This window comes from Xylocopa sonorina, chromosome 5 (genome assembly GCF_050948175.1).
Source record: "Xylocopa sonorina isolate GNS202 chromosome 5, iyXylSono1_principal, whole genome shotgun sequence".
NCBI lineage: Eukaryota > Metazoa > Arthropoda > Insecta > Hymenoptera > Apidae > Xylocopa > Xylocopa sonorina.
Genome location: NC_135197.1, coordinates 4,591,896 through 4,612,008, shown reverse-complemented (window position 1 = coordinate 4,612,008; position 20,113 = coordinate 4,591,896). Strand labels below are relative to the sequence as shown.

The following is a 20,113-nucleotide window of genomic DNA, read 5'->3' as shown; positions in this document are numbered from 1 at the left end:
TCCATTACATAATCTCGTACAATCTTGACTACCCCATCAAGACGCCCAACCTAATTTATCTGACGAGAAATATACATTAGTTGCAAGAAAAAAAAAAAGAAGAAACGTTAGAATTACCGCTAAGTTCGACGTAATTCCCCTCTATTTACAGTGTCCGTTATGTTCGGTCTGTTGGACATCGCCTTGGTCCGTTAACCAAACGTCGAATACCCGAACGTCCCCGCAACAACGTATTAACGTTCCTCCGCGATAAACGTTCCCCAACCCCAGAGACGAATGGAATCCCGGAAGAAATATTTGTGGCATTCCAATAATTCGTCTTAGCCGGCCCCACCTGTATCTTCCTCGCATCCTCCCCCTCTCTTTCTCTCTTTCTCACCACGAAACTGCCCGAAGAAAGTTGAACGCGATACCCGGAAGAACGACATATCGCCCTCGGGGACCTGTTTCCTACCCTTCGTCCGTCTCTGTCCAGCGAAATCTTTATCCCCCGAGCTCGATACTAGAGCTGATCGAATCGGATCGCGTCGAACCGGTCCTACGTATCGCGTTCTAATAAAACTAAAACCGAGAGGGATACGTGGCGACGCTGCTTCTGCCATTTCTTGCGCCCCGCCGGAAGGTAGCGACAAGCTGACGGTTACTGGCGAACGGAAGCGACGTCGAATTAATACACATGCCGGCAGTCGAAGAATTTAATCACGAATTCAATTGCCGTATAAATAGTACCGTTTAATTCGCGCACGGTCGTTTAACCATGTTTAATTTACTCGGATAATTAACGGGCGTAATTGTATCAGCGATATTTGAGCGTAAATAAATCATCGATGGCGTGCCACGTTTCGAGTACGGGGAATCCCTTGAGATGCAGCCGATGAATGCGGGTAGAAAGGTTTTCGATAGCGAAAAATTGAAATAGATCAATGTTACATGACGCACTGAGTGTATGGTGAATCTTTTATGCCATTTCGAGGCGCGATAGAACGCGCGTGGCAACGATTATTAGCTCTCGCGACGAGCGTACAGCGAGCCAGAGGTTTTCGAATGTTTCATTCCTGTTGTAAACGTTCGTTTGAGGATTAAATACCAGAATTCCATGTATTGGATGACGATATAACCAGATACGGGATAGAGTTACAGTAGAAACGATAGGGTACACGATCGTTTAATACAGGTCGAACTGTTCGCTGCCTTCGTCCCGTCCTTCCCTGCGCGCTGGTGTCATTTAGTCGACATTTTGTACATAAGCGTTTACCCTCGAACGATGCTTGGAAATGAATATTTGAAGTGGCAGGGATGAATTTCCGGCCAGTGAAACAGAATTTTGAGCAGCAATTTCAGCCTTCGACCCGCCACGCGAATTTCCCCTGAATAGGGGGTGAAGCCTTGAAAATTCCTGGCTCCGCAGTATCCGCCACGCGGGATATCCCTTCCACCTCTTTCGAATCACCCCGTAATTGGCTTTATTAACCGAGCCCTCGCCCACCATAGCCTCCACCTCGCTTCACCATATCCAATTTCAATTATCGTTTTAACATTACGTAATTCCTTGGGCTTGATGCAATTTTGAAGCGTTCCTGTACCTTCTCGGCAAACGTCGGATCCCTTCGTCTCTGCGAACGATGGAATTCTGATTGAGAGGCGGCGAGTCAGCGAAATCTTCGGAAGAATAGCTGCGTTTCAGATTACGGGGTGCTTAAAACGATTCGAAAGTAATCTATTTAATTTAAATCCCCGCTCTCGCACGTGCTCTCTCGCAGAGCATCGAGGAAGAAACGAAACGTTGTAGTAAGAGAAAAAAAACAAGGAACGACACTCTGCAACCCCTATTTTCGTATTAACTCTCTCTCTCTCTCTCTCTAGCGATCGAATTTTATACCTCGAACAAGAGATCGCTAAATACACGCGTATCAACGCGATTCTTGCTACTCCGCAGTTCAATTCCCTTGACATAATATATCGAATCGAGGGGCGGAACCAAGCGAGTCGTACATCCCGCGTCTCGAGCCAGCATATGCGTTTCTCATTGGCCCTAGCCAGGCCAGCTGACCGAGCACGTCGAGGATATAAAAATTCGATCGGACGATAAGCAGGCAACGAGCCGTGGCCTTATTCGACTTCAAATTGCGAGATAAATCTCGGAGACGCTCGTTAATTCGGCCGGTAATCGCGCGGCATGGAATTTTACGGGGCACCCATCCCTCGCACCCCACTCTCGCGCCCGCGTCTTCGTCTTCTTTCCATTTTAACAATGTCCCCCCCTTGCTCTCCCCGCGCAGTGAAATTCTTGGCCCTTTTCTCGCATCAACATTCCTGGCGCCCCTTGAATTTACGTCGGTTCATTAAAGCGCCGCGCCCACTCATATATACCCCGTGTGAACGTTAAAGAAGGACTAGAGGACTAAGAGAAAATTATCTTTAAACCGCATTAGCGTCCTATACGTACGCGTTAAGATCGTTCTGTAAGAGTGTTGGTACTACGTCAACGGAAGTAGCATTTCGAAAGAGCTTTCATTTTGGAATGAGAATTTTCTCTTCGATTTCATTGAGATCATTTCGAATGCAAAAAGATCCAAAAACATTCCTCTCCAGTGAAGATATGAATTCTATACATTCGTGTATACATTTCGTTTGTTCTAAAGTATAAATTACGCGTTGGCCCGGTTTAATAGTACCATCCGATTGATCCAACGAGTTCGAGGACCAAATAAACAGCTCGAATAACAATTTCATTTAACATTTCGATCGAACGATTATTTACGCTCCTCGTTGCGTAACTTTGCTGTGTTTATTATCGAACCACAGTGGATCGCGTAGTTTTGTTTCACCGCCCCTGTTCGCGCGCCCTTCGTACCCTTTCGAAGCCCCCGTCTAGGTTAATATGTCCGAAGGACCGTGACGGCGGTCGAGACTTCTCTCGATTGATTTCTGGTGGATTTTCAACGCCGCTGAAAACCGAGGCAGGGGAAACGAGGTCAGATTTTCGCGACGGCGATGGAGTTAAAAAGTTCTCCAGCCACCACCACCGTTCCAGCCGCCCCACCCGCTTTCCTCTCATCCCCCAGCATCGTCCCCTGTCTCTGTTCCTTTCTTTCTGACGGCTTAGTCAGCCTTCTGGCGGTTTATTTCCGTGGAATCGGCTTTTGTAGCTTTCGACAATGTGGGGCGCTACCGAAAATGGGACAGGAAATGCGGTTAAGGCTTCTTCCAGAGGCACTGCGGGCACTTCGTGTCTTCGCCGCGACGCCTACGCCTTTCATCTTTCTTCTCGCATTGTGAGCCAAGCCGGAGAGACGACGCTCCGATTGCCACGCGCACACCCGCCCGACTCTGCACACTAATCGACCCTTTTTCGCGAAAGCAACTCGGATTCCTGAACCCTTCGTTAATCGATAGAATTTGACCCGCCATATCTCGATCTCTTTTACCTGAAAATTTTAGAGATTAAATATTTCGCGCGTAAATTATTCAACCTTCGTTTTTTCGATCGTTTCGAGGTTGAGAAAATATTGCGAACCGACGTGGATATGATTAATTCGCGATCGTCAATATTTGTTCGATCTCTGGAAATTAGAGAAACACTGATCATGACGAAGTAACGGTTGGTATAATATCAAAGAAAAACTTTGATTCATTGGGTTAGTCAATCCAGAGCGTGTTCAATTATACGATATTATTTCAGGATCTGATTATTACCAAATATTATGCTACGTTTCACATGCTTCTCGATATATTAATTTTCGTTGAAATTCAAACATTTAGTCCAATACCGTGCCGCTCTCCCGTTTCCCATATTTTTCGGCTACATCCTAACGAAGAGAAATGATTTCGACCGAATTTTAATCCAAACACTGTCTTTTCAGCATTGCTCAATTATTATATACTTCGAACACGTCGTATATACTCGTGTATTTATATTTCTCCATTCCTTTTTTTTCATTCGCGAACGTCCGCGTAAAAGTTTTAATTACGCGATAATAAAGAAAACGGGAGGAAGCTAATACGCAACGAAGAGACTCGACGCGGGTATCTTGAAGGTTAAATATTTAATTAAGTATAAAACCAGCGAGGAAAATCCATCTTTGAACCGCGTCGTTCCCGTTTGAGACACTCGAGCACATATTAAACGTACGCTAAAATTAGAATCTCATTCATAACGGGGTGGCACAGCAGCAGCGCGTGAAAATTACACGTACGACCTTACGTCTCTCACAGTTTCCGCGCAATAAATTCCAGAAGCGATTAAACGCGATCTTGAACGCGACGAGTCCGTAAATAGATCTCGAAAATTAGTCCCGGGAAGCGCGATTCCTCCCGCCACGAGAAAGGGGTAGTTTCTTTCGATCCACCGCGAGTATCGTTCCTTGTTAAGCGCGAGTCTCTCCCCCCTCGCAGTTCGAAACTCGACCGACTGGCGAGCTCTCGATTAATCGCCGTTGCGAAGCGAGAAAAAAAAAAGAAAAAAAACAAATAGGGAGGAAGACGAAGGGTAGAAGGTGGAAACAAGAAACAAAGGTTGCAATAGAGGGTGAAAAAGGGGTAGAGGGGCAAAGCAACGGCGCGGAAGAAAGAGACCGCGTACTTTCGTAAATGTACGAGGTAACAACCGGTGGAAAGCGGACGGAAGTGGAATTGATAGCGGCGCAACCGAGGGGAAAGAAACGTTCTCCGCGCCGCGGGGACACTTCCGGCTGTCGACGGTGAGGTGATCCTGGCGACGCTTGGAGGACTCAGGTGGTCGAATGTCGAACAATGCGCGAATTTTGCGGGACGATCTCGCGACGTGGTGAATGAAAATATTCTTGCGACGATAAGAAGACGATTGTAATTATTGGAGGACTTTGAACGAGAAGACGAAGAAGAAAGAGATTCGTTTGATCAATGGGGTGAGAATAATGGGCGAAGAGAAGGTGGCACTCTCTTCTATATTCTTGTAATTTTATATACGCGAAGTGCATCGTCATGTTTATTTCTGTTCATACGAAAACGGCAGTAAAATACTTTCCAACGACGTCAATTCCCTAAATTGTACGTGGATGTTCCCATGGTCGCGTGAGTTTTTCGCGCGATATAATAAACGCCAACGGCTCCGCAGAGTTCACCCCCTTTTTATTAATATTCCACGTGCACAGGACGCTAAGGCGCGCGTGGTTGGTCGGCTCAGACGAAACGGGTCGCTTTTAAACGGGGAGACCGCAACCCGAGCAAACTTGTCCCGACGGTAAAACTGCAAATTAACCCTTTTCTCCGCGAAAAGTTACTCACCGCGAAGTAAGTTCGCCCTTTGCCGCGGGTACGCGTGCATATCGTTTTCGGTGGCGAAAGAAAAACGAGAACGCGAAAGCCGTCGAGCCGGGCGATACCGGTGTTGCTGTTAACTTAGGACAAATTGGAATCTCGAGGGGCCAGCCAGCCCCCAATTTGTCTTCCCGCTCGTCTACCACGTACCCCTGCGTTTACCCGGAAGAATGACCAGCTGGTCATTGCTCGATCGTTCCGGGACAAACGAGACTTTACGATCAGCTTCCTCCTGCTCCTTTCGGGACGATAAAATATGGGAATTCTTTTAGACGCGAAGGGAACAAGGAAATTTGCAAAGCTTAGAGTATTCTCGTGATATTTCATCACTTGAAATATACAGCGCTATGGAGAAACTGATTCGACGTTCTGAAAGAGATTTTTCACTTAACGCTTTCGATCATGATGTTCTTGTATAAAGATATACTAAACGAATGCTTGGTGTGCGTAAATTTGGTAAATTTTATTGGTTGCTTAGCAGAGTCATTGTTTTTGTTTTCGAGAATAGATAATTCGCGATCGAAAGGATTGAACAAAGATAAATGGAAGACCATTGAGCGTGTTTATATTTGACCTAAGAGTCAGAGTGGATACTCTCAGATTTTTCAAAGAGAAAAGACATACTTTGTTAGTCGCGCAATAAAGTAATAGTTCAATTATAAAAATGGGATATTCCTTATTTATATCCCATTTTCAATATCATCGCGCTCACGTCGAACAGGCTTACATTACTCGCACAATATTCTGACACGATACCCCTCGAATAATTAATAGTAAATTTTCTATAATTATTCATAGACGCTTTTAAGCTTGCTGAATATCCAAGCGGTAGAAATGCGAACGGTAATACAATATGAATGAACGCGCTGCTCCGACGAAACGATCAGCTTTCGAAAAATGGGATACGTAGTTGGCTCGCGTAAAAAGTTCACTCTGTTCGCGACACGAGCCGCGTCGTTTTTCTAAAACTTCCCCCGGCTGCTAAAGGAATCTGTAAATGAAATTCGTCGCGCGAACTAACGAAATTTGGTGGATCTCGCCTCGAAATCCCGCCGCCAAATTCCTCAAAGTGTATCGTAATCCAATCTGTTTGGCCCAGTTTCGCGGGGACGCCCGCCACGGAATACGCTCGAAAAGGCGTACAATTGAATAGCGGGTTGCGAAGGGGTGGGCGGCTGGAAAAAGGGTGGCGCGGCTGTAGACAGAGCCGTCTGGATCCCTCTGCTAAAGGTGCAAGTGTTTTAATGAATATCGAGAACAATGCGGGGATAACTGCGGTCTATGCCACCGCCTTGAAACAATGGCGTCGCCCTGTGAACATTATCGCGCGTTTTGAATGGCCGTTGATTCTTATCGCGTTTGGGCACATGTAACCAAGTGAATCCTTGCGCGGATAATGTCAGAACTTTCCTGGATATATCGTTTCTCCCGCAGGAGCAATCGCGAACCCGTTACACCCGTTCAACCGCCTTCTGGCTCGGCCTTATCCACCGCGGAACTAACGCGTTTCGACACGGAAGATCGTTCATATTTGTCTCTCTCTCTCTCTCTCTCTCTCTCTCTCTCTCTCGAGTTCAAACGAAAAAAGAGGAGACGAACGATTGCTCCTCGGTGAGAATTACATTCCTCTCCCGAGGAAAACGGATCACGCGACTCGTTCCGACGATACAGGTGGAGCTGACCCCGTTCTCGAAGGATGGAATTAAGGTTTCCATTCATATCGTACTGAATTCGAATGCAAATTTATTTCCGCTGGAAACTTTCAGATTTAAACGGAGCTCGAAACCGAGAAAATACAGATCTGAATAGCGGGATGGCGTTGGCTAGCTCCCGCCCGTTTGTATTTGCGATTGATTAATAGCGAAACTTACCCGTCGATCTCTCGATACGGTTATTTATGTAAATAATACGACATTTACATTAATGCCACGTTTTATCGTATATCACGAAGAAGAACGGGCGGTCCATAAAGCGCGGAGAATATCCCGGTTAATCCAGAACGATATAAACCATTGAATAAATACGCGAACGAAAACACTTGTCTCCAAACAATTAAAAGGAAAGAACGACGTTTTTAGAACCTACGTTTCGATTCGAAAAAACCGCCTATGGGTGGAAATTTACATTAGTTCGCTGGTGCAATTTTTCTACGATATGAAAGAAGATACAAGAATCGAAAGCGAACTGACAGCAAGAAATGATAGCGCGCTGATCGATAAACGAGACGAGAGGTGAGTCTCGAACTTGGTCAAAGAAACGATTAAAAATAAACCTCGACTCAACGGCACTTCTGACGAAATATTCGATCCTGAATCGAGGCTCGCAGAGGCGGATTTTGGCCGGCGAACGGGAGCAAATGTTACGAAATTACGCTGGTCAAAGACGCATCCCTATTATGGTACAAACCAAGTGGAAGCGAGCAGTGGAGTGCACTTACGCGCCTGATCCCGAGATTGGAAATTAATCGATTAATTAGCAAGCTGTTACACGGGCTGGCCGAGCCGGCGCAGAAGTAATTCGCTTCATCCTCTGTCCGCTCGCTCGTGCGTCCGTCCGTCCGTCCGATCGCTCGGCCCTATCGCCGGCAATTTCACGCACAGATTGCTTTTGAATCGAATAGTGTTTTCGAAAGTGGAACGTGTCGGTGCAGCGTCAGACGCTTGTCCAGCCGAAACGTTCGACGTCCTGCGCTTTTTCTACCGAACAGCCTGGCTAGTAGTGCGAGTCGATGTACGCTTGGACGAGCGATCAAAATAAAAAAAAAACAGCAGGCAGTTAGAAAAGAAATTTCCCTGGGTTACGTACGAGTTACATCGTGGTCTCGAGCGGTCGATGCGCACGCTTACACGCGGCCATTTTCGTTGGCTCGATTGCGCGGACCGGTCGTTTGGCGCGCAAAAATTTTTGACGAAACCGGTTATCGCTACGACGCGATCTTTTTCTACTTCGTAATACCAGTTGCTAATGAGAGAGGCGTCCCTGCAGGCTGCGCAAAAACTGTTTAATTAGCGGTAATGTTTTTTGACTGGGGTGGCGGGCGCTCTGGTGTGGGCGCAGAGGTCTAATTTAAAAATTACATTATTACGTGTATGCACGGACAATTAATCAGGGAATATTTAATGGCGAGCCACGGGTGGGAAAAAATGCGATGCAATTTGCAAAATTACCGGTAATAATATGAAACGGGGACAGGGATTTTATCGCGCCCCATCCCCCTCGCTGCGAACGAGGGGAATCGTTGCACGAATTACGGGCGAGTAATTAAACGCGCGATTCTTCAATCGATACGGTCGAACGCGTTCCACTACCAGAAACGGCCTTCAAATTAGACTCTGGAAACAGCGCGAGCAGTGTAACCGGTTAAAAAATCGGCTACCCTTCGAGCTTTAAAAGCTCTGACGCCCCGCTGGAATATTCACGCAGGATGTTCCGTGTCAAGATTCTTTATTATGAAAATAAAAGAACACATGGACTCTATGACCATTTTGTCTCGATTCTTAATTCGTTACGAGGAAAGTCCTACGAATTATAAAATTTACCAACGTTACATAATATCAAGACTGTTTTAATGCGATTCTATACTCGTAAAGTCCAGCATCGAGTGCAAGAGAAAAGCGCACCCGATCTGCTCCCACGGCGAACTCCGACGATTCTAACAGCACGCGACTCGGCGACCTGAAATAAATAAAACAGACGGTCGTTAGCCCCGTTGAAAGTAGAGAAATCGGCGGGTGCGGACGCGGTACGGCGGGCTGGGAAGTTTCCGAAGGCGCGGATCGAAGTACCGATGGAACAAAGTACGCGGATCGTCGGCTGGGTGGGATTCGTTACCGTGACGGTGGGGGGTAGTTCTTGTCGAAACTTTTTCCGCGACGCAGCCAGAAATGAATCACCGTGGCCCGTCGCAGCCATTGCCCCACGGCTCATTTAACATGCTAAGAGGTACTTTTCGGGGACGCGGCTGCTTGCGGAAGTCGTGTCCCGGACGCGGATTTCGACCGGGCGAGGATTTTTATCCGTGTTCCTTGCAGCGAAGAACGCGACGACGCACCCTTTTGCCACCCTCTCGCGTGTGCCCGCATTTCTTCGCGTCTGCTGTCTCGTCCCGTTTTCCTTGCCACTGCTCGTTAATCGACCGATAATTAGCCGAGGAGAGAACGGCGATTTTTACGCGACACGTGTCGCTGAACCATCGCGAATAATTTTCAACCCCCTCTGCAACGGACGCACGTGTACAATGGATTTTTGTTTCATGCAAATGTTTCGCTCTCGCCACGGATAATTGAGCGAGCGTCGCTTTACGGGATGGCCTTCGTGTCGCCCTTTCGAGGGCCTGTTTCCAGAGCACGCCTGTTGGACTGGGATGATTTCCCGCCGTTTAAGGTCGTTGAACTCGGTGGATGTGCCCGGGTGTACCAGATGCTTATGCAAATTCGTACTTTCGAAAGTGTAATTAAAAAAAGAATGATGTCCAAATGGGAATTCGTTTTATCATTTAAATATTAGAACGTATTCTCTGATTAACTTGTACACTTTTGCATATCGTATCGCGTACTCTCTACTATTCTTTAACGTTTAAATTTGTCATATATATGCATCGCGGTTGCTCAGCTTACTGGTTGCGTGGAAACTTCACACGAGAACAACAGTTTCGAGTTAGAGGGACAACCAAGGACTACTCGTGCGGTGGTTAAAGGTTAACGATATTAATAAAATCATTCGCTATCTAAAAACGATCCCAAGATCGTCGCGCGAGTCTAGAAACGTATCGTCCGTTTCGCACGGGACTCCTAAATACTAAACGACACCGTTTGCGGTCGAGGCAGACGGGCGGAAAATGTGTCCAACGACTTCGTACCTAATTCACGAACCCCGTGTGATAAAAAGGCTTCCACGGCCCCCTTTCAATTTATTCCTCATAGACTCGGTTATTCACGACCGAGGGAAGTTTAAATTATAATTAGAACACGGAGGATACCCGGTTTTCTTCACATTCTTAATAACGCTTTGCATAATGCATAGAGTCGCATGTGTGTCACGTGCGGCAAACCGTATAAAAAATTCAACGAAACGACCGGCAGTTTCTCCGAGCTTCTTTTTACGTACCGCCTGTTCGCGTATTTCGCCCAAGAACATCCAGCGGGACATTGGGGAGGAGGAAATGCGGGGGTGGCCGGTGGCGAACGGTTTTATTTCAGATTTCGAGATGAACGTTAACAACGAGAAGTTGGAGACGGGCGGTGGAAAAGGTGAGGGAAATTTTACGCGCCGGCACCGCGGTTCCATTTACATTTCCGCGAAACACGTTCGAGTTTGCTGCGTTAATTGTATTTCGGACTGAAGTGCACCGCGCGGAAATTAGGTCTGATCCCGTTCGCGGGCGGCGTTTTGCGATTCGCCGTCGTTGATTTCATTAATCGTTTCAATTAAAATTAATGGCGGAATTAAGCCAGCTTTGTTCCGTCATCCGGAACTTCAAGTTCGGATACTATTAGCTGGTTACGTCGTTTGTATAATTGGACACGTTGGCGAACGAGCCCGAATAGTGGCTGTGAAACGAACGCACCACCGTGCGCGAATAATTAAAAGGATGGACGCAGCAATTTTTACACGAACTGCGATTCTCTCATTTTTTTCTTTTTCAATTACGCAATCGCTCGATTATTAACCGCCAAACACTTTATGCAAAGAGGTCTCGGAAGCGCCTAACCGACACGGCAATCGAACCCCGAATTATTCGACCCATTTTGGCGGCACTCGAGCAAAAACCAACGGCATGTTTGGACAGCTTTCAGCATCAAATTCGCGAACCGCAACCAGCAAGCCCTCGATACAGAAACTAACTTTCCACCCCTGGTTTCATTAAAACCAATTATGCGATTCAGTCAAAGGACCAATGCTCGCTGTTTAAAACCATCAACCCCTACCTGCAACCCCCTGACAACCATATTCATGATCGAGTACGTTGAGATTAAAAAAAAAAAACAAAAGAGGAATGAGAATAAAATGAAGGGAAGGAAGAGAAGAAAAAAAATGGAAAACCGAGTCGACCCTGACTCAGACGGTTTCCCGGTGTATCGAACGCGAAACGCGGGGTTATTGAAACGGCACAGGTGGCACAGGAGTTTGACGGGAGGGAAAGAAGACGGGTATAGACAGACGGACGGACCGCGGTGCTTTCACCCTAGCCGCAGAAACAAGAGACGCAGCCAAGGTATTCCAGTAATTTCAGTCGTAGGAATATTCATGAGCAGCCACGGCCGAGTGTACTGTTCCGCTTCTATTCACCGTTGCAGATGGGCCAGCCAGGGTCAGAAAGCTTGCTTTACGAAGCAGGAAATCCATGCAGATGAGAACGGCTAAAAGGTGCGGAACGAAGGGGGGTTAGGAAGGGGGCGACCAGTGGTACGGGGACAGAGAGGACAGGTGGGATGGCTGCGGTGGCGTTAGAATGGCTGAAACAGCGAAAGGGACAGATTCGTCGCGGCTAACCGGCCGGCAGCCACGCTTCAATTAGCCAAAGTGCAGCAACAAAGCTGCTGATACGACATCGAGTACCAAGCCACGGGTTCTACTGTCTCTCGTTCGTCTCCCGGCCCGATAAGACATTGTGAATGGAAATAGAAACGCGCGCGACGAACCGGAAGTTTGCTCTTTTCGGGAGGGTTGTCGATTTTCAGTAGCCAAATACTCTAGCCCAGAGGGTTTGTTCGCGCGTTGATCAATACAGGAACTCCCTCTCTCTCTAGTAATAATTATTGATAAAGCAATTCGAATTCTTCGATGCCTCCAGTGACGTATATATTTCGAAAGGGCCAAATTTTCGGGCTGTATCTCGGAAATCAGAATCCCATCGAGCGTCTAAAATCGCGAGTCTACGTCCACCGCGTAGATTCATCGTCGCTGTCCATCTATTCGTCCATTCGTCTTTCCATCTGTCGACGAAACAGAACGCTATAGCCTGCGACCACATTGTCGCGCTACCAAGTCTAGTTGTCCAGGAATCGGCGATGCTCGTGGGAACGAGTAAATGAAACGCGTCGCAAGCGCCACCGCCGAATTGACGCGAGGAAACCTCAGCGAGGTTACCATCCGACTGTTCTCGAAAACATGAGTAAAAAGAGGGCCTAAAATAATAATAGAAAAAGAAAGAACAGACAAGTAATTTCAGATGGAACACCAATCCTTTCCCTAACAATACAATCGACTACATGATAAACTGACCTATGAAAACCGGATTCAGTGACACAATGCATCGAAGCACAACTAAGTTCCGTATAGAACGTTCGAGCGCTCATTTTAATAACTCTCTCGCGCGAAGTATCGATTCTCTGGTAATTCACCGGCCAGCAGGAATCAATTTATTTAAACACCCGCTAACCGATCACGCGATAATTTCGTCAGCCGCGTGGAGCGTAATGAAAAGTATCCATAATTCAAATTTCTGCTGATACATACTCTGGACCTATTTAAAACGAATAGAGTCCTATTATCACGGTGGAACGTGCCAGTCATGGCCAGCCGTTTCATTCGATCACCTTAACGAGGTTCCACTCAAGGTGGAGGACTCGACGACGCGCCAAACGCAAGGCGACGACAACATAATTAAACAGGAATTACGGTAGATTACGTCATTTAGGTGGGAGCCGCGATATTTTCGCAGTTAACAAGACAGAAAGCTCTGTGCAAGCTCCGCAGAGACTGCGATGGGTGGTCGGAGGGCTGGACGGTGGGTTGGGTCGCGGCTACCGGAACCGAAGGGTGGATTTATGGCCGACAAAAGAAGCGTGTACACGAGCGGGCCACGGGCGAAGGGTTAACCGAGTTGTTTGCGAATTTTTGTTCCAGGACGGCCCATGGTTCACCCGCCTAGTCAAACAGTGACGGCGAAAGAGGGCGAACAGCTGAGCATTGTCATCGAGTTCTGCGCGGTGCCGAGATACGACAGAGTGCTCTGGATGTCCGAGGAAAATGTGTATGTGCCTGGCGCCCCGGCCAGGGACGGTGTTCAGGCACTCGCTATTGAGGTACGTTTCTCCTTCCCTCTCAATTTATCCAAGCTTTTTCGTTCTCATATATATATATATTTTTTATATATAAATACAGAGAAAAAGTGAAATTTCATGATAAAATGTTCGTAAAAATTACTTTTACCCTAATTGACATTTTTCCAAATACCCTCGCATTCAACGGGAAGGCACGTTGCACTCGACGAACCGATAAAGCCAACAGTACCTCGTCGCTTTGTTTCGACCAACGATGACTGATTTTACACGCTCTGAATATCTCGATTCGCGTCCAAGAATGCAAGGGGGTCCCGTAACGACAGCCGCGGAGGATGGTTGGAGCGGGGAACAGGGTCAACGAAGTCGCATCCGGTCCGGGTGCAATTTAACTTTGAAAACGGCCGGGTCCCGGCTACCAGGCAATTTCTGCGCTCCAAGAACAACAACGAGAACGCCTGGCAGCAAGAATAACAAGGACCCCGTAGCCTCGGGGACGGGAATTATACTTTTTATCACGAACGACGAACGGGACCGGCTGTATCGTGATTTCTTCTCGCTGGGACGGCTACGAGACGGAGGACGGAAGGCGAAACGCTTGTTGCGCAGCGCGGAGATGCGAGAGGACCAGAAATGAAACGCGATTCTGGATTCATACGTGACGCAGACGGCTTACTTCATTTCCGTCCAACGTTTGCACCCAGTTCCCTCTATTCCTTTTGCATTCGCCGTCCATTTCTTTTTTTCTCCCCTTTTATTTCCTACCGACAGTCAGAGTCGCTATCCAGGGCCTCTGGATAGTCTCACAAAAGACGGATTAACCGTTTTTCCGAGGAATCAGGAATAACGATGAAACCCGTGGAACTGGGAACAGAGATAGAGCGAGGACGGAAAATGGTGGAGGGACAGAGAGAGGAGAAGAATCCGGCATAGCTTTAGAGGGATTTGCTAATACACCTGTGCTACGTTTGTTTTTATTAGCTCTTAATCCCCTTTGTTCCGCGCGGGAACGTTCTTAATTCGTTCGGCGAAAAACCGATTGTACTTGTTAATTTCGCCGTCGATCTTCCCGTTCCCCTCTCGTGACGTTCGTTACTTTTATCGGCGAAATTGTGGAGTTCATCAGAAGGGATCACTCGGACAACGGAGAAAGGGAAAGCAAACGGGACAGCGTTCCCGTTTAAACCATTTACAGTCCCAGTAACATAGACGGGGTATTCATTTCTATCTCGCATGAAGCGCCGTCAGAGATATTTTTCTCTTCGAAGATGACCCTTTGAAGAATAAAGCGTAACACTTTTACCGATATTTAAACATTGGATCCTCAATGGAACGAGCACGAATTAGACGTCGTCATTTTTAATGCGCACACGCGCAACAGATGAGACAATTAAATTTCCGAAAAATATTGCAGTTAGTACTCGCTGATCAACTTTTTCCATTCGAGCGAATTATACGCGAACGAGTCACCGGGTAGCTTATTAATTATTTTCATCGCGAAAGTTCGCCACCGAAATAGTTGCTATCCGGTATCGGCGCAGTCTGCGCGGGCATTCGAAACAGAATCTGGGTCAAAATAACTACGCTCACCGCAACACGTGCACCCGATCCGAGGTATCGCCATACCCCCTGGCACAGCCCCGTTCGTCGACCAGCAGGGGGATAACTCCCGTCGAGGAGTTGCAATTCCACGAATTAATTACCCGCTACTACAGTCCCGGATAACAAGGGATACAGGGAACTGGCCAGAGGCGGAGAGACAACGGATTCACCTACCAACTGCTATCAATCGTGCTCTCGTCGAATGCCACGTGAATCTCGCTTTGCATCTTCGCGAGGGGATGAAACGTGAATTTTTCGACGAAATCTCTAGGAGGATCGAGGTGCTCGCCAGGAACAAAGGTACGAAGTGCGTCGCGACGTCTCGACGTGTTTGCACGATCGACAATCGAAGGTGCCAGGGCGAGGCGAAGCAAGCACAACACCCGTGACGCAACATCGCGAACAGTCGAACACTGTTTGTACACCAGACGACGGGAAAAGAAGATTTCGACGATGGCGCGGGGGCACAAGGGCTGCTCTAGCCTCGCTTTGTTCTCTGGTTCGATCGTTCAAACCGTTTGCAGTGTACTCGTTTCGAAAGTGAAAATGAAAAATAAAAAAAAATGCTCGAATGGAGTTTTCTATTGATTTGGGATTATGACGGTTGCTTCGTGGGTAGGTTTGGATTTCTCTTACTAACTTAGGACCGGGATTTCAATCCATTATCCGGTTAATTATTCCCAATATCTAGACGGATTGGTTTAATTCAACACATATTTCGAACTAACTACCAGTAACGCTGTAAATGAAATAATTTATTCATCGAAGAATATTACGCGTTCGCGACGAATATCGTCATATTCACATGGATTAACCATCCATCGATTCTCCTTTGTTAATTGCGAATCCGTCGTCCAAATGGAATTCTCGATTGCGAGGCGACCTGATTACCAAATTGACAGTAACACCAAGTCAGAGTCGTTCTAACGATCGAACATTTTAACCGGTCGCGAGCGACTGAAACTTAAAGAGGGAAGAGGCAGCGATATAAATCACGCGAGACTCGACGAGGAACGACACGGGTGGAGAACTAAGGGAGGAAAAACGGTAACAAGGAGCGCGGCGATGAAAAAGACCGGTGAATGGAAAACAGAAGGGGGCTTCGCGAGAGCAGCCGGTGAGTCTGAGAAACTCCGAGGCGGCGAGGGTGGAACGCGAAGTTAAATGGAGCAAGAAACGGTGACTGCTTGCACGCGAAAAATTCGCGGGGCTACGAACGACGTCTGCCTCGAATCGTGGGACGAGAGGGTATTATCGGGACAGGCTGGAATCGGATTCAATTACGTAAATGTATCTTCCTCTTTCTCTTGGGGGATTACTTTACGAAACGAGAGAGGGCTGTCGAATTGCTCGAGGAATTATTATCGAGCGCGTGTGCGCCCGCGCAATTATTCGTCTCGAAAGTTCATTTCGAAGCCGCCATATTTCCCACCGATCGCTCGGGTATTGATATAGCGCGCCGTCGCGTACAAATTGCGACAAAGTTTCCCTTTCGAGTTCGTTCGATCCCCTCTCGCCTCCCGCCGTTCTTGTTAATTATACGCGCGCGAAGATAATCAGAGCAATTAACGTGGCTGAATAATGCAAGAGAATCGTTTAACCAGCGCGACAGTCGCGCCGCGCAATGCACAGGTAATGAAACTGCGCGATAACTGACGCGAGGTGAATTTAACAAAGCGCGTCCTTTTTTTCCTCGCAAATTGCAATTGACATCCAGCCCGAGTCGTATAACGATGTCGTTCGTCCGCGCTCCGACGTTCCCCGCGTCTTTATCAATTATACCATCGGCCGTCGCGAGCCCCGATTCCATCGCAGACGGAAAAACTAAGAAGAGAGACCTAAGCGTGAGCCAGAGGAAGAGGAACGGTTCGATGAAAAAGAGGAACTGCAGGCGATAAAACTTCCGGATGGGAGTGGAGGGGGTGGAGTGGAAAAAGTGGACGGGAATCAGAGATGATACGGGCAATTGAGGCGAGAATACGCCGCGATGTGGCAAGTTTTCAGTCTCTCTTGGAAGTTGCGCGCGAAACTTTCGTCGCGAGGAGCTAAGCAGAATCGCGACAGATAAGAAAGACACCCACCTCCTGCACCCCCGCGGATCGACGTTATCGAGTCGCGAGTTAATGAGCCCGTTACGATAAAAACGGGCCAGCCCTGGGCGGTAGATCGAAGTGCTTCGAAATTGCCGCTCGAATATCACATTCCGCCATTGGGAAAAGTGATCCGGTCTTACTTTAATTCGCAATCGTCTTTACCCTCGTACCTCTCTCGCTCAGAGATTTCATTTCATCTGAAATAATTTAAAATTCACCGACGCGGATACAATTTATAACGGGGCGATCGAGGAAGAATTTCATTTGATATTAAATTAACAACTCCGCCGACGCGACCTTCGAATCATTGCCGACCCGGTCACGTTCTTCTGCCGTTAAAAAAAACTTGCTACTTTCGAGAGAGCGTAAAAAAAGTTCACGCCTCATTTTCCTGGGAACGAGGAAACTTCTCGAAAAAATAAGGGTACATTGAGATCGAGCAAATTTCCAAGCCCGTAGCCTGGCTGGGTAAACAAGTAAATTCTTAAACTAATCTCCCTTAACCCCTTAAACGATATCATCCCTGTTAAAGCAATATAGCCCGCGCACACGCGACCGTAAAAGACCTCAAACTTTACCTTCAAACCCTTACAATCTCCATAACAAAGTGAAACGAACATAGATCCGTCGAAAAAAATATATACGAACCCGTTCGAAACCACCCTTGACCCACCTATCAGCTCTATTAAACACTCCTCCCCGCTAACTTCCCAAAGTGCAACAACAACCGCTCGAAACTCTTCCTCTAAATTATCCACCTTAACCTGGTACACCCATCGATCCATTTAAATCCCGTCCCGCTCGCCGGTGACGAACACTCGGCCAGACCACACCCTCGCCCCGTAACACTGGCGTCGAATTCATTAACGACTCACGTCCCTCGCTGTTTGCCTTTCAGGAGAACGACACGGACTCCTGTTACAGAACGGTCCTCAGTTTCGACACGATCCAATGGTCCCACGCCGGTGAATGGTTGCTGCTGGTGCGCTCGTCGGAGGGTATCGCGGACGCTTCCGTTCTGTTGAACGTGACGCGCGCCTCCGAGTACAGCCACGCTCACTTCCGCTCGGCGAGCGTCACCTATCTGTCGCTGTGTCTGGCGTTGGTCATCATCCAGGAGAACCGTCGCTGAGACGCCCAGTTCGTCTGACGTCGACGAACGTCGCTGAGACACTGCCCTCGAGTGACAACGACGAACGTCGGTTCATCGAACGCGCGGCGGATCGTGAGCCGGATGGACGAGAGCGTCCTTTCGCGGCTCGAGGTAGCGAGTAATAGGGGGAAGGAACAGGTCAGAGAGGGTGTTCCGTCAGTATTTCCGCGGTTTCGACGTTTGTAAATATAAGATTTATATATATATATAAATATACGTGAATCAAGTACACCGGATAAGAAGAGAACGTTTCGCGTATACACGTTGCGTGCGCGCATAAAACCGACTCGTGGGCGAGAACTCGACGACCACGCGACGAAAGGGTACCCCCTGTTCGTTGTGTATCGAGAGAGGCGGCCGCGCTTAAACGAGAAAGCCTTTTATCGACGCTGTCGTTGCCGATGAACGATCCAGAGCTTCCGACGACGACGATAATCCGGCCTCGACGTTCCTTAATCACGGATCCCGTTGCTAGATTCTCCTTTTTCTTTTACCCGCCCCGTATTCTCGTCGCGCCCTCTTTTTTCGGGGCTACTCTTGTCATAGGGTTTTCTCGAAGATAAACGACGATGAGGATTGATGGATCGAATCGAGGTAACGACTGTGTGCACTATTTTTCCACCCCCTCCTCGACTGGTTGAAAACAGCGGACACAGGGGAGAGAAAAGAAGAGATCGCCGTACCGGACACTGAAATAGCTTAGATGTTTTAAAGCGCGGGAGAAGTTCGAAACCCCCGAGTCTACGATTGGTGTCCGCGCCCGGGACGTAGCCGATGCCCTTCCTGCGGCCGTAAACGGCGGCGAACGGCTGTAACTTTGTAAAGTAGATCGCGGCCAGAGGTTCGACCACCGCGGTCGCTTACGTGTACGTACGTTCCCACGCTGCGACAAACGGTGCACGTAAATACACGACGGGATTACGCGTTACGCGGGGCACGTGTAAATATTTGTATAGATTACTTGTAAGGAAACCGAGCGGCATGCGTGGCGACCACGAGGCGAGGAAGAAGAAAAAAGGGCGAAGAACGAGAAGGGTGCGAGCGTTGACCAGGAAACCGATATCCTTTTCCATTCGAGGAAATCGCGACGCGCGGACAACTGAACTGTCTTCTTTAAACGAAATGTAATCCTATCCGTTGATTTTTGCTCGTCTCGTTTTCGGATATTTCGAGTTTCGTTCGACTCTCACTTTCCGAGCGCTGGTCTGCTCTGAGTCGTCGGTCTGATCTATTTCACCCGGTGGTTTTATTTGCAGTTTCGCTAGTCCACGTGTGTCCTCGAATGTCAGTTGAGAACGTTGGTCAGAGCATTCGAATTGAAGAAGGCAGCGAGAGGAGTGTAGAGTTGTTTAGAGAACGGAAGGAGGAACGATCTGCGTACGGCGAAGGGATGCGAACCGAAGGGATGGGGATTGAAACGCGAGGAGAGTGAAAAGAGGCAAAAAATATTCCGAAAAATAAAATAGGAGCATTAAGGGAAAAAGAAAAAAAAAACAAAAACAAAAGGTACATTGTTGTATATTACTTTAGGTAAGTAGTATTAAAGAAGAACTAGCGTGTATATAGTGATTGTAAATGCATAGGCTATCGTCCACCGAGGGCTATGCATGACGAATTATACAGTGACGCTGTTAGAGATATATTTATTATTCGTTGATATATTTTTATAAAGTTTTATTTAGCCATAAGTTCTCGTTCGCCTTCCCCCTTGGATATATCGTGTACCGATCGATGGTTAGTTTTCAATTGCGTGAACTATAATGGCGACGATGTCGATTTCTGTTCAGACGAAATATAACCAACGAAGATCGTAACAATAAATAAAGTAAAACGAGCTAAAACTGCCCCCACGATCCCCAACGAACGTCTCGAATTAAACGTTTCACAGTGCGACTGTATCGTAATAGAACGAAGAGGAATGAAACAAAAAGAAGAAAAAGAAGAAAAGGACGTAAGCGTGCGTA

General features: G+C 47.6%; 1 protein-coding gene across 1 annotated transcript in view; it reads left to right on the top strand.

Annotated features, from left to right (window-relative positions):
• Tei (irregular chiasm C-roughest protein teiresias) overlaps positions 1–18,356 on the top strand; it is a 272,197-nt gene extending 253,841 nt beyond the window's left edge. Inside the window, exons 10-11 of the mRNA XM_076894980.1 lie at positions 13,147–13,325; positions 17,895–18,356. Coding sequence (XP_076751095.1) covers positions 13,147–13,325; positions 17,895–18,128 — 413 coding nt within the window. The 3' untranslated portion in view covers positions 18,129–18,356. The remainder of the gene's footprint in view (positions 1–13,146; positions 13,326–17,894) is intronic.
• The last annotated feature ends 1,757 nt before the right edge of the window (positions 18,357–20,113 follow it).